This window comes from Quercus suber, unplaced genomic scaffold (genome assembly GCF_002906115.3).
Source record: "Quercus suber isolate HL8 unplaced genomic scaffold, Cork oak 2.0 scaffold_297, whole genome shotgun sequence".
NCBI classification, from domain to species: Eukaryota; Viridiplantae; Streptophyta; class Magnoliopsida; order Fagales; family Fagaceae; genus Quercus; species Quercus suber.
The window spans coordinates 470,063-483,740 of record NW_027069753.1 but is presented as its reverse complement, the minus strand read 5'-3'; the positions used below and the strand labels follow the sequence as shown (position 1 = coordinate 483,740).

The window sequence follows — 13,678 nt, the reverse complement described above, 5'->3', positions numbered from 1 at the left end:
CTCTCTCCCCCCCCCCCCCCCCCCCCCCCAGCTTGAAATCTTGGATATGTCCTTGGTGTAGACCAAGAACTCGAGTAGTCAAGTTCCACTGAAAATCAATAGCTACAATTTCAATTTGTTACAATAAACTCGAGTCTAAAAAGCTCGAGACGTTAATTTCTTAAATAGTTTAAAAACGATACTAACTAACAAAATTATTTAAAAATAAATGTTATTTTGAAAATAAATCCCACTCACCCGTATGACTGGATTCACGGCGATTCTCACAAGTGACAAGTGACAAATACCTTAAAGATCGTGTTTGACTTTCAGAGAAGTTATTAAGCCTAATTTTGCATCTGGTTTCCATCTATTTTGACTTTTCCAGCGTAAAAAGCTGAACCCAGAAGCCAAATGATACACTCTATGATTTTAATATGATTGTTAACAAGTACTCCTCCATTTTAACTTAAACAAAAATGGCGTTTTCTTTTTTTCTCACATTTTGTTACTTGTGGTTATCTTCAGCATCACAAACTTCCACTGCAGCAACGGTGGTTTCAGACACCTTGAGACCAAACCAGGTGCTTAAAGATGGCCAAACTTTGGTGTCATCTGGGCAACGATTTGAGCTTGGGTTCTTTAGCCCAGGCAGTTCAAGTTCAAGCAACAGGTATTTGGGCATTCTATACAAGAATATCCCTCTTACTGTGGTCTGGATCGCCAATAGAAACAACTCAATCAGAGGGCTTTCAGGGTCACTGTCAATGGGCTCAAATGGGTTCTCACTTTTGGCTAATAATTCACTTACTATTTGGTCTCTCAATGCCACCGTGGTACTAAAAAGTCCCATTTTGCAGCTATTGGATAATGGCAATCTAGTTTTTAGAGAGGAAAATAGTGGTGATTCAGAAGGGTATATTTGGCAAAGTTTTGATTACATAACTGACACTTTGTTGCCAGACATGAAGCTCGGTTGGAACCTTAAAAATGGTCTTCACATGTACATGAGATCATGGTCATCTGCTAATGATCCCTCTGTTGGGGAGTTCAGTTTTAGTTTGGACCCACCTGAGACACCTCAGTTGGTGTTGAGGAAAGGGACACAGAAGAGGAATAGGTGGGGTCCATGGGATGGAGTCAGGTTCAGTGGCAGTGCTGCACTGAGGTCCAATCCTGTGTTCATTCCTATGTTCAATTCAAGCATTGAGGAGGTTTATTATACATTCAAAATCGTAGACCAATCATTGTTGTCAAGGTTTGTGGTGACCCAAGATGGTTTGATTCAGTACCTACAATGGAGTAAGAATAGCAATGAGTGGGCTATAATGGTTACACTTCAGAGGGACAGTTGTGATAGCTATATGGTTTGTGGGCCTTATGGCAATTGCTATGATGGTCCAAAATGTGAGTGTTTGAATGGTTTTAGGCCTAAGTCACCTGTGGATTGGGCACGGGTTGATTGGTCAGGTGGGTGTGTGAGGAAGTGGGAATTGGATTGTGGGAACGGAGATGGCTTTGTCAAGTATGGAGGAATGAAGTTGCCTGATAATTCGCATTTGGCGGCAAGTAGGAATTTGAGCCTTGAGGAATGTAAGTCTGTGTGTTTGGGGAATTGTTCATGTATGGCTTTTACTATGATAGATATCCATGGAAATGGAGGAGACTGTGTGTTGTGGTTTGATGATTTGCTTGATATGAGAGATTTTTCAGGAGGTGGGGACGATCTTTATATAAGAATGGCAAAAGAGGAACTCGGTAAGTAATGTTCATTAATGATTTATTGCGATAGTTGAATAATTCACATACACACGCACACAGCTCAGCCTCCAGAGTGCAGGTTTTAGGATAACATAATAATCATAATTTTTATGGCAGAACATGGACTTCATGGCTAGTAGAAATTTATTCTTCAGAAGATAAGTAAATTTAGCTAGCTTTTTGCATAAGTTTAGTTATCTTGCTGTAATTTGACATCTGAAAGTTCATTGTAAAGCAGCTTTTTCGTTTCCATGAAGTAAACTAAATAGTGTCATGGGGAAGCATAAGTCCCTTGGACTAAATGGATGAGGGGCCTTTGCTGGCATAGCCAGATCTTATAATCTGTGGCTCGTTAATATTTAATTTGCCTGAATTTTCTAGTCTGCTATGTTATCTTTTGAGCACTGATGACCCAAGTGGATTAAAACTTAAAGCAACTTCTATGTTACTCACAATGGGGTTATCATTTTTAGAAAAAATGATTCACTCTGTCAACTTCTTTGGTGTTCAGAGGCAATTGCAGATGCTAAGAGGGATAGACAAGTGAAGGTGATTGTCACTAGCATCATATGTTCAGTTACTGGGATACTTCTAGTTGGTATCATTGGCTGGTACACTTGTCGAATGAGAAGGGCAAGGAGATGGAGAAGAGGTAAAACAGCTCATAAAGTGCCTTAGTATTGTTATTCTTATAAAATTGTTTGATGAAATAGCTCAAATATTTGGACCTTAATTAATATTTAAGGTTAAGATGTTAATATATTGATTGAAGCTCTTATTTGCTTAATTTTGCCCGTATCTTAACACATTACAGTTTACATTAGCATAATAGGAATCTTTGGTTGACAGAGGGGCATCTAAGTGGGATATGCCATCTCATTATTAATAAAAATTTCAGTAGCTTTCATAATTTCATTTGGGTGTAACAAAATTGCAGTATGTCACTTTGACTATAGAATGATTTTTCTAAGGGGAATAGTTTCTAAAAGAATGGATATTTTTCAATAAGGCAGAGTTATTAACTGCTCTGTGTTCATAATTAGGTTTCCTTAACTGTTAAACTACTAAACATGGTTGTTCTTTTTCATATATGCATAAGTGACAAATTAGTGAGACAAGGGTTGAAAAATAACAGTATGTGTTAAGTGCCTGTGTTGGCTTGTGTCTTGCCCCAATTCGGAGCTTAGCTTAATAATTTCTTCTTAATAACCTGATTTGTCATTGTTCCCCTGTATATAAATTTATATTTGATGCTTCACTGCTCTCTATTGAAGGGAATGCAAAACATTTTATTTAAAGGACTATGCTTGCTTGCTCCACTGATGCTTGTTTTGTGGAAAGCTAGTTGTATAAATTTCTCCGCTGCTGTAAATCTCATGGCTAGAGCAATTTATTGAAATTCTAGGGAGCTGTATGAATAATTGAATTGGCATATATTTTTAAGTTTACTTATGTATTTATCAATTTTGATTGATTGAGTTGCAGTATATAAATTCATTTACAAATTCTTTCCAAATACTGCCATTGTATTTATAGTGGCGGTGCTTGTGATTGCCAAAATAAGTACAATCAATTTATCCTTTTCTTTTGCTGATCAATTTGTATGTTGCAGCTGAAAGCTTAAACAGTTCCATAGAGATTTCACAGAAGAAACTCAGGAGGAAGACCTTGAGCTACCGCTTTTTGATCTGGAGACTGTTTCTGCTGCTACTGACAAATTCTCCTTTAAAAATAAGATTGGACAGGGTGGCTTTGGTCCTGTCTACAAGGTAATTTTCCATGAGAGAAGAAACCTTAAGTACAAGATATCAAATTGGGGAACATAAGGCTTTATGTTTCCTTGCTTATGATAGAATTACTGATTTTCGATATGGCATTCTCATAGGGTGTATTGCCAACTGGACAAGAAATTGCAGTGAAGAGGCTTTCTCAGAATTCTGGACAAGGCATCAAAGAGTTTAAGAATGAAGTTATAGTGATTGCAAAACTTCAACACCGTAATCTTGTTAAGCTCTTGGGATGCTGCATTCAAAGAGAAGAAAGAATGCTAATCTACGAGTATCTTCCAAACAAAAGCTTGGACAACTTTCTCTTTGGTTTGACCCTTTAACGCTTGATTAACACTTGATTTGTTTCATCATTCTTAATTGTGTGCTTGCTTCATTTGCATAGTGCTAAAAGATAAAGATCATATTTTGATAAAGAAAAAGAGAATTAACATTGTTGATTATATGATTTTCTAGATGAGACTAGAAAGAAGTTGACTTGGAAGATGCGCTTTGACATCGTTATGGGAATAGCACGAGGACTTCTATATCTTCATCAAGACTCTAGGTTAAGAATCATCCATAGGGATCTTAAAGCAAGTAACATCTTACTAGACAATGAGATGAACCCCAAAATCTCAGACTTCGGCATAGCAAGAATTTTTGAGCAGAACAGACAGAACAAACAACCAAGAGAGTAATGGGAACATAGTGAGTTTTCTAAGAATGTTTTGAAATTGCGTTTCCTGTTTACAAATGCTGAAATTCTTGTTTTGGCATGCAGTGGATATATGTCTCCAGAATATGCAATGAGCGGGCACTTTTCAGTGAAATCAGATGTCTTTAGCTTTGGTGTGTTATTATTGGAGATAATACATGGAAAGAAAAACTGGGGATTTTATCATCCCAACCATGATCTCAACCTGCTAGGACATGTAAGAATAAGAACTAATTAAGATTGAATTTCTAATGATGTGAACTTCAATCTTCAATTCTGACAAATTTCGAAACATGATTGAAATTGTTTCAGGCATGGAAGTTATGGAATGAAGGGAAGCCATTGGAACTCATAGATGCACTTATTGATGAATCATATTCTGAGAATGAAGTGATAAGATGTATCCAAGTGGGTCTTTTGTGCGTACAACAACGCGTGGAAGACAGACCAACTATGTCTTCTGTGTTATTGATGTTGTCAACTGAGAATGCAATGGTGCCCCAACCCAAGGAACCTGGTTTTGTCACTGAAGCTTCTTCTATGGGAATTGATACATCATCATCTAGTGGAAAAAATCCTTATACTGCTAATGAGGTTACCGTCACTATTTTAGATGCAAGATAGAAGAGGTGTTTTGGTTACAAATGTTTATAGATTTACATGATAGAAGAATTGTGTTGGTCTCAAATCCTCACAAATGTTTTGCACATTTTATGTTGTATAGTTCTCCATAAAGTAGCAAAACTAAAAACGTCGTAAGTTTAAAGATTGGTTATGACATGACAATCAACATGTAGAACACTCAAAGGTAGGGAAGTTGTGTGTCACATCTCATAAAGTTTTGAATTTGGGTCCTTGTTGACTGGTCATTAGAATGAAAAATTATTAAATACTCTCAATGAATTGCTGACTTGATATCCCACCTTAGGATCCTCTACTTTTTCTTCCACAATTTTTGTATCTTTCTTTTGATTTTCAATGTTTTCTTCATTCATCCCCACAAGCGAAGAGCTTATTAATATTTCTTCTTTTGTGCCTCTACTATACAAATGAATCATGATATATTGAGAGAACTTTTTCCCCAACAATATTGTATTTAATTTTCCCTTTTTTTTTCAGTATTAGGGCCCAATCTGAAATGGTCAACACCCTCAGCCCAATTTTAAAAATTACCCCAATAACACTTTTCTTCTTAAGCCCAGCGTTAAAATCAAAAGTCCCCTCTCAAATCCAACTAAAATTAACCCGGTCAAGAAATTTTTTGGTTAAAATATGAGCCCAATTAAACTCACCCAATACACCACACAAGCTCAACTAAGACTTAACTTCAATTGAGACTCAAACCCTTCAGATCCTTAAAGCCCAGTTCACTCTACATAGAAACTCCCAATATATTCAACAGTCAAGGCCTTCTTCACCTAAACACCACACCGTCAAACCCAAAAAATAAAATAATGATTTGTGGATCATATAAACTACCACTTATTGAAAAAAAAAAAAAAAAAAAAAAAAATCTAGCCTCTGTCCAGTGGCCAATGCCACTGGACACGTTGGATTGCGGACACGTGTCCGTATCCTGACAGGTCCAGTGGCCACTGAACAGAAGATGAACAAAAAAAAAAAAAAAAAACACACACACACACAAATTCACATATTCAAAACATAGCATTTATTACTTTTATTGATTACTCTTGTTGACAAAAAAAAAAAAAAAAAAAAAAAAAGAGGCAATTCAAAGATCTTTTTTTTTCCTTAGATTACAAGACATTAATTGCCATCTTCATTTTGGCCTCGCAATGTCCAGTAAAATTGCAAATGACATAGTTTTCTCCCTTGTTAAGGATTATGTAATCGAATCCACTACTTTGTACGTAAGCATTTTCTGGTGCTTTGCATGTATCGTGACCTTGTCTGTCTACAACGATCACATTGTGCTCTCCTCGATTGTATGAAAACACTGTAACATAGAAATAAGGACAAAATTTCTAACCTTTCAAAAAGTGCGGTATAAAATTGAAATTTTTGAAAAAGTTAAGTATTTGGTAAAATTTGTTAAAAATGCTTTTTGAAAAATTTGAGTGTTTAGATAACACTTAAAAGTGGTAGTTTGAGTAATAAATTACCAAAAAGAACAATGTATATATAAAGAAATTTATTTCATTTTTAAATCAATTACTTCATAATACTTACTCAAAAAAAAAAAAAAGCTACTTAATAATAATAATAATAATAATAATAATAATAAATATATAATTGTCATAATTATTTGTTATTTCTATTACTATTATTGGTATTATTTTAATAATGTTAGTTTTTTATAGCATTAATTATTTGTTATTCTAAAAATTTTGAACCAAGTATGTTATTTATCTTACTTTAATAATGTTATCTATTTTTAATAATATCAATATCACTATTTTAATAATGTTTTTGTCTCATTGAATATGGTATTATCTGTTTTGGCATGATAGTTTGAAGGGGTTTCAAAGGATAAAGTTGGGTTTTTAATAAAAAAAAAGTGAGCAATTTGGTAATTGAACAACAATTCCTAAAAGTTGAAGTAGTTTTTTTGCAAAAGCTGGTTGAAGGTCTTTTGACTTTTTGGGGGTCTTGCACTTTTTGAAAAAACAATTTTCTTGCTAAAGCAACTTTTTAATACCCACCAAACACCTAGCATTTTGAACTTTGAAGTAAAAAGTGCTTTTTGTCATCTTAAAGTGCAAACAAACGAGCACTTAGAGACAAAATCAACTTGAACAAAAATTATAGGACTAATTTAATATTATATGTTACTAGATTGGGATGTCATAATAAGTTAAAAATGAATAGAAAAATTTTAATTGAAATAATATTTTAAATTTGTTAAAACTTTCGTAATAGAGTGTCAACAATAATCAGTACTGAGGCTATTGACTAATAATTTGTGAGCCACATAGTGAAAGCAAATACAATATAAGTAAGGATTACACTAAGTCATTTAGTTCAACCACAATGTGTAGGACATAATTTTTATTATCTAATCTAAAATATGATTATAAATACAACTATGTACCAATTAATTTTCCTTAAATAAAAAAAAAAAGAAAAAAGAAAAAAAAATGATGGTTCATACTTACCGAGTGTGTCATTAGGTTTGAAGTTTTGTCCAGTGGGCCAATCTTCCATGTTGAAGGTCCAACCAGTAGGATCATATCCAACGAAATAGGTTTTTGCCCAAACGTTCTCACACTGAAAGAACAAACCCAATAACAGAGCTGTGGCAAAAATCAAACTAAATCTTCCCTGGGCCATTAGAGCAGAGCAACAATATTGGGAAGATGAAAGCCAATAAACTTGTGTGGCTGATCACTTGACCTAACAAGAACATGAAGATTATTATATGTAGAGTCCTCACGGTCACCGAACATGGAAATAATATATAGATATTTGGTTTATTTATTTTGAGAGATAATGGGTTATCTTATTTGGGCTCATATAGTTGCTAAATATTTGGTTTTTCATTATAACATGAGTTTGATTTTCACTTTTATGGATAGTATTATTACTAGAGTTATTCATTATTTCTGAAGTCAAATCCATTATACTTTCACTTAGAATGGAAAGTATTTATGTCATTCGAATTATTTTCTATAAATGCGCTAGATTGACATAATTAGCTCACAAAGTTTCCTTACAAATTTATAAAGTTATAAAGGTATATGTTATTATATATATATATATATATATGGATTCATATCCCGTGCAATACCTAAATTCTCAATCATAGATTTAATCTAATGGTTTAAATCTTTGACACCTCACCAAATAACAAAAAGGCTGTTTTATCCTTAAAAAATTTCACAGCCCACCCATTGTTTTTGGTAAGTCTAAGTAAACTTTCATAAAATCAAAATTTTTTTTCTCTCTCCCCTATGCAACTGTTGCTCTCTACCCCTCCTTCAACCAATTCTCTGCCTCTCTATCAATCCATTGTCACAGCAGCCCCAGCTCATACCAAAACACTAAAACTTAGCATTTGAAACCAAACCCTGAAACACTCTCACTCCCTTTTTCTCGTGTGTGAAGCTGTCCCAAGTCCCAACTCTCATGGAGTGAAGGTCTCTTTAAAGCAACGAAGCCACTGTCTGGATCGGTGGTTCCGACGGTACTTGGCCATTGTATCATCAGAAAATCCCCAAAATCCCCTTTGTGATAGTCACTGCAGGTCCATCTTGGATTAGTTGCTTCCTACATCAACTGACTCAAGGAGGTGAATTCTCTCTTTTGTATACATAGAATAAAAAAAAAAAAAAATTTATTTTTGGGGTAAAAGGAGAGTTGGGTCAGGGTCAAGATAGTTGGAGTTATTGAAACCAAGCTCTTGAAATTTTGATTTTTATTTCCAATCGCCTTATGAGGCTATTGCACCTCTGCATTTCTACAGCCCTGACCTTTTCTTTCACTTCCTCCATAAAAATCTTTAACCTATCAGGTTCTGTCTAATTAATTTTATTTTAATAATAGTATAATACTTAGCCATCACAAGTTCACAACAAAAGAAAAGAGAGACATAAATGTTCATTCTTGTTTGCATTGGATTCTTCGGGTTGTTTCAAGTTCCTTATACAGAATAATATTCATAAAAAAGTGATTTCATAAAATGATAGGAAACGTCTTACAAGAACAAAATGGACAATAAGGAATAAACCAAAGAAGATGATTCAATCAATAAATTGGCTTGCTAAAGTTCGTATGGATAAAACCCAGATGTATAAAATCCCTATTTTACTATTACATTGCTTGAATTCTATGCTTTTAGGTTCTCATTGTATTTAAACTGTAGTGTTTTAATTTTTGCCTTTAAAGTTTGCAGTCAGAATTTAGTGATAAAAATTTATTGTCATAGGGATAGAAAATTTTCATAATTTTTTTTAGAGATAAAATTTTGATAATTGAAAGTTTGTCTTTGTATAGGTATGATACACTTTAACAGTTTCTTATAAAAATTTAGCTTGAAACTACCCTTTATCAATTGGGTCATCATCTCTCATGATCATATATTGGTTTGTTGTAATTCTTATATATGATAAGCACAATATTGGTACACAAATTTTCAGCTTTTATTTTTAATGAAAAACATTCATTCTTCTATATTTATAATAGTTGATATTTTGTACATTTGTCTGTTAATTACAGGAGTATTCTTTAATTCATTGCATAGTGTGGCGAGAGAATTCTCTCAAAACATGGATGCCAATGAAGATTTGAGTCCTAGATTCATGGATGTTAATGAAGATTTGAGTCCTAGAGTCATGGATGTCAATGAAGATTTGAGTCCTAAAGTTGGTAAGGAATTCGATACATTAAAAGATGCATGAGAATTTTGGCTAAGATATGGAAGGCAAATGAGCTTTGATGTTAGAAAACATTACATAAAAAAAAGTAGAAGGATGGAAAGATAACATCAAGGGGATTTGTATGTGCAAAGTAGGGCATTCGTGGTCCAGAAAAAGAAGATATGATTCGCACTCGTAACCGAGATGATACAAGGACTAATTGTCCTGTAAAACTATATGTTTCATTAGTGTAAGAAACTAGAAAGTATAAAGTGACTGATTTTATTGAAGAACATAATCACACTCTTCATCTATCAAAAACAATTTATATGATAAGATGTCAATGGAGAATCTCAGAAGTTCATGCAGAATTGATTGAGTTAGCATGCTCTTCTGGAATCAAGCCAAAAGCATCGCATGAGTTAATGAGTAGAGAGGCTGGTGGGAGAGCTGATTTTGGATTCATTGAGCTTGATCGGCATAATTATCTTAGAACAAGACGACAAAAAAATTTGATATATGGTCAAGCTGCATGCTTATTAGGATACTTTCAAGAACAACTGACTACAAATCCAGCCTTTTAATATGTAGTACAATTAGATAATGTTGAGCAGATTATAAATTTTTTTTGGCTTGATGCTAGAATGATTATTGATAATGATAATTTTGGTGATGTGGTGGCATTTGACACTACATATGGTACTAATAAAGAGTTAAGACCATTAGGGGTGTTTACCGGTTTCAATCGCCATAGAGGGTTAATGGTTTTTGGGGCTGCTCTTTTATATGACGAAATGGTGGATTCATTTAAGTTGCTTTTTGAAAGCTTTCTAGTTGCACATGCAGGTAAAAAACCTAAAGCAATTTTTACAGATCAAGATCCTGCAATGGCAAAGACATTGAATGAGGTAATGCCTAACACTTACCATTGATTATGTACTTGGCACATAATGCAAAATGGGATAAAACATTTGGGGAAATTTGATAAAAGATGGTTCTTCTTTTCTTCAAGTAGTTAAAACTTGTATGTTTGAGTTTAATGATGAAATTAAGTTTGAAAAAACATGGGAGGACATGATTGACACTTATGCTATTCACGATCATAGTTGGTTGGAAAGTATCTACAAATTGAAAGGAAAATGGGCAAAGTGTTACATGAAGAATGAATTTACATTGGGAGTGCAAAGTATCCAACTTAGTGAAAGTTTGAATAGAGATTTGAAATATTACTTGAAATTTGATTTGGATGTGGCATAATTGTTTGCTTATTTTGATCGGGTGATTGAGCAAAAATGAGAAAAAGAGTTACAAGCTGAATTTAATGCTAGGCAAAAATTTCTTCAGTTGGGCTTGAAAAATTCTCCCTTGTTGAAGAAAGCAGTATAAGTGTACACATCTACAATATTTCGAATGCTTTGTAATTAGTATAACTTGGCATCAGCAGTAAGGATAAAAAATTGGTAAGAGAACTTGTTAGTGCATACATACACTATTGAGTTTAGCAAGTACATAGTATCTTATGACATTGCAGATAAGACATTTTCATGTAGTTGTAGAAAGTTTGAAATAGTTGGGATTTTATGTTGCCATGTTCTAAAAGTCTTTGATTCCCTTGATATAAAAACAATTCCTGATATGTACATTTTGAAAAGATGGACAAGAGAGGCAAAAAGTGGATGTATCTTGGACAATAGGAGAATAAATGTGGAAGAGAATGTCAACTTGACTGCTACACAGCAGTATAGAAGATTATGTCCCAAATTGGTTCGGTTAGCTTCTCAAGTAGCAGACAATGAAGAGGCATTTTCTTTAATAGAGAAGATGATAGAGGAATATATAAAAAAAAGGTTGAAGATATTGCAACAAAAAATGTGGCTGGTCATCAATTGCCCCCATCAAATGCAATTGTGTAGTGGTAATGCAAATCTTGATCCTAACAACATTTGGAAAATTTGGTTGAAAGGGTTAAATGTCTTAAGAAAAAAGAAGGTCGCAAGGGTGGAAAACAAAATAAAAGTTGGGTTGAGAAGCAAAAAAGAAGAAGGGTAGAGCTGAATCAAAGAGATTAGTCAACAATTTTCCAAAGCAAATATTATTTATTTATTTTTATCCTCTACTAAGTTTCTATTGTTTGTAAAACTTTTATATTCTTTTGGCTAATAATAATATTTATGTCTTTCATAGGAACTTGGTTTTGCTTCTAACATACAATATAATAATTATGGCTCACATGGAGAACATTATTTACATCAAGCAAGAGTTTATTTATTTATTTAATTTTTTAATTCGTAGTAGAATAACTTATAGATAATTTGTGCAGTTGGAAGTTGTACTACACTTGCCTTTTCATTTGTGAATTTATTAATAAGGTTTTCATTTTTTTGATATAGCAGACTTATCCTGTTAGCCTTTCCACACCAATGATGACCTCTGAATTGGGACCAATTCATAGTTGCCAAACTAGTTTCATGTCATTCTTAAGGGTAAACTTACTTGTTAACATGTTTTGCACTTACAAGTAATTAGATGATTTCTTAAACTCTCTTTTATAATCATTATGATTACTTAAGCACCATTAACTCCATTATTGCCTCAAGTATCAAATTATGCAGATGTTGGTCAGGTAAAATGTAAACGTTGTCATATTTTGAATAAACTTACCTTTTTACTAGTTTTGCAATTATAATTTATAAGTAATTAGATTATTATGTATATTGTCTCTCTTATAATCATTGTGATTACATGGACACCATTAACTCCATCATTGTCTCAAGTATCAAATGATGCGAATGTCTGTCAGGTAACATGTAAATGTTTTCATACATGAAATTTTGAATAAACTTACTTGTTTATAATTTTTATGTTTTGTAGTCATAAGTAGCTAGAATATTTCTTAGATTTTTACTCTTATAATCATTGTGATTACATTGGCAGCATTCATTACTACCACCTTCACTCCATTGTCGTCTCAAGTATCAAATCTTGTGAATATTGGTTAAGTAAAAAATAAATTTTTTCTTACATATTTATCAAATAAATTTATTTATTTATATATATACACATGGAAATGAAGTTAGGTTCAATTATGCACTAACTTCATGTGTTGAAAATACAAATGCTTGCCTGCAAACTTAAAACTTTTTTGGTATGTAAAAAAGTAATAAATGGTAAGCTCAATTATAGTGAAATTTTCTCATGTTTGTTTAAGTTCAAAATGTAACTTGATTTACTGTGCACCCTTGGTGTGGTGGTCACTCCACAAATATCAATGCTTGTGGGGTGTGGGGGGAAAAGGCTGGGATTTAAGTCTTCAAGAGGGAGCTTCACACACATATAAACTTAGATTAGGCTAGAGGAGAAATTCTATTTTGTATCCAACAAAAAAAATGTAACTTGATTTTGTTGACATCTTTCAGGCTAATATTGATTTTGTAGTATGAAGGACAACATTTTTTGACAGTTTGTCTGAGAGTATATTGCATAGTGGACATGGCTAATATTGCACAGTGGAAATGGCTTGGACAACATTTTTTGGCAAGTTGTTTAAAAGTATATTGCATAGTGGACACGGCTAATATTGCACAATTGACAGTTTTTTTTTTTTTTGCATAGTTTTTTGAACAACGTATCTAACAACTTAGATAATTGATTGCACATGCAGCAAATTTTTTGATAATTTTTTGTAACTAAAGAAGCTACTCAAACATGTTAAACATGTTAGATTGTACAAGTGCATGTTTGAGTAACATCTAGTTAGCCATTAATTATATATACAAGTGATTAATATTTTTAAATGCAATGGCATGTACTAAACTATTGTTTATTTTTTGAATGCAAGTGATTAATACTTTTAATGCTTCATCACATATACGTGCTTGCTTCATCGCAACAAAAAAATAATTTGTTTGTCTTTCATGTCATGTTTGGGTGTGATTTATATAATTTATGAGGTTTGGTGCTAGTTCTGTTGTATTTACTAATGTGTATAGGGCTTTAAGTTATGTTTTGATGACAATAGAATTTTCTTTCTCATCAATTAAAAGTGAATTGTGAGATAATTGATCAACTGCTTTCCTAAATTTGGGAGTGAGTGGCTACATATGTATTGTCATAAATGTTTTTATTCCTCTGTTCTTAGG

At 33.1% G+C, this 13,678-nt stretch overlaps 4 protein-coding genes across 4 annotated transcripts; 3 read left to right on the top strand and 1 right to left on the bottom strand.

Moving 5' to 3' along the window:
* The first annotated feature begins 342 nt into the window (after positions 1-342).
* On the top strand, positions 343-3,738 carry LOC136071263 (G-type lectin S-receptor-like serine/threonine-protein kinase At4g27290). The gene is made up of 4 exons (XM_065782322.1): positions 343-1,737; positions 2,252-2,392; positions 3,353-3,509; positions 3,626-3,738. The coding sequence occupies exons 1-4, from the start codon at positions 459-461 to the stop codon at positions 3,657-3,659; spliced, it is 1,611 nt and encodes a 536-aa protein (XP_065638394.1). The 5' UTR covers positions 343-458; the 3' UTR covers positions 3,660-3,738.
* LOC112035717 (receptor-like serine/threonine-protein kinase SD1-8) lies at positions 3,728-5,127 on the top strand. The gene is given in 5 exon segments (XM_065782323.1): positions 3,728-3,836; positions 3,984-4,175; positions 4,178-4,217; positions 4,291-4,441; positions 4,537-5,127. Coding segments are annotated over 5 exon segments (747 nt in total). The 5' UTR covers positions 3,728-3,784; the 3' UTR covers positions 4,849-5,127.
* Positions 5,128-5,981: 854 nt separating this feature from the next.
* LOC112035718 (basic blue protein-like) lies at positions 5,982-7,515 on the bottom strand. Its single transcript, XM_024068550.1, has 2 exons — positions 7,341-7,515; positions 5,982-6,181 (listed from the first exon to the last, which is right to left on the bottom strand). Exons 1-2 carry the CDS (start codon positions 7,513-7,515, stop codon positions 5,982-5,984), a joined length of 375 nt encoding a protein of 124 aa, XP_023924318.1.
* Positions 7,516-9,449: 1,934 nt separating this feature from the next.
* On the top strand, positions 9,450-10,471 carry LOC112035720 (protein FAR-RED IMPAIRED RESPONSE 1-like). Its single transcript, XM_024068551.1, has 3 exons — positions 9,450-9,549; positions 9,897-10,017; positions 10,183-10,471. The coding sequence occupies exons 1-3, from the start codon at positions 9,450-9,452 to the stop codon at positions 10,469-10,471; spliced, it is 510 nt and encodes a 169-aa protein (XP_023924319.1).
* The last annotated feature ends 3,207 nt before the right edge of the window (positions 10,472-13,678 follow it).

Excerpts from the sequence above, each read along its gene's own strand:
- LOC112035720 (XM_024068551.1), top strand. The coding sequence starts at position 9,450 with ATGGATGCCAATGAAGATTTGAGTCCTAGATTCATGGATGTTAATGAA. Across the intron at positions 9,550-9,896 it reads AGATTTGAGTCCTAAAGTTG|AAGTTCATGCAGAATTGATT; the intron begins GTAAGGAATTCG and ends GGAGAATCTCAG. Across the intron at positions 10,018-10,182 it reads GGATTCATTGAGCTTGATCG|AATGATTATTGATAATGATA; the intron begins GCATAATTATCT and ends GCTTGATGCTAG.
- LOC112035718 (XM_024068550.1), bottom strand. The coding sequence starts at position 7,515 with ATGGCCCAGGGAAGATTTAGTTTGATTTTTGCCACAGCTCTGTTATTG. Across the intron at positions 6,182-7,340 it reads CAAACCTAATGACACACTCG|TGTTTTCATACAATCGAGGA; the intron begins GTAAGTATGAAC and ends TCTATGTTACAG.
- LOC136071263 (XM_065782322.1), top strand. The coding sequence starts at position 459 with ATGGCGTTTTCTTTTTTTCTCACATTTTGTTACTTGTGGTTATCTTCA. Across the intron at positions 2,393-3,352 it reads GGCAAGGAGATGGAGAAGAG|CTGAAAGCTTAAACAGTTCC; the intron begins GTAAAACAGCTC and ends TGTATGTTGCAG. Across the intron at positions 3,510-3,625 it reads GCTTTGGTCCTGTCTACAAG|GGTGTATTGCCAACTGGACA; the intron begins GTAATTTTCCAT and ends GCATTCTCATAG.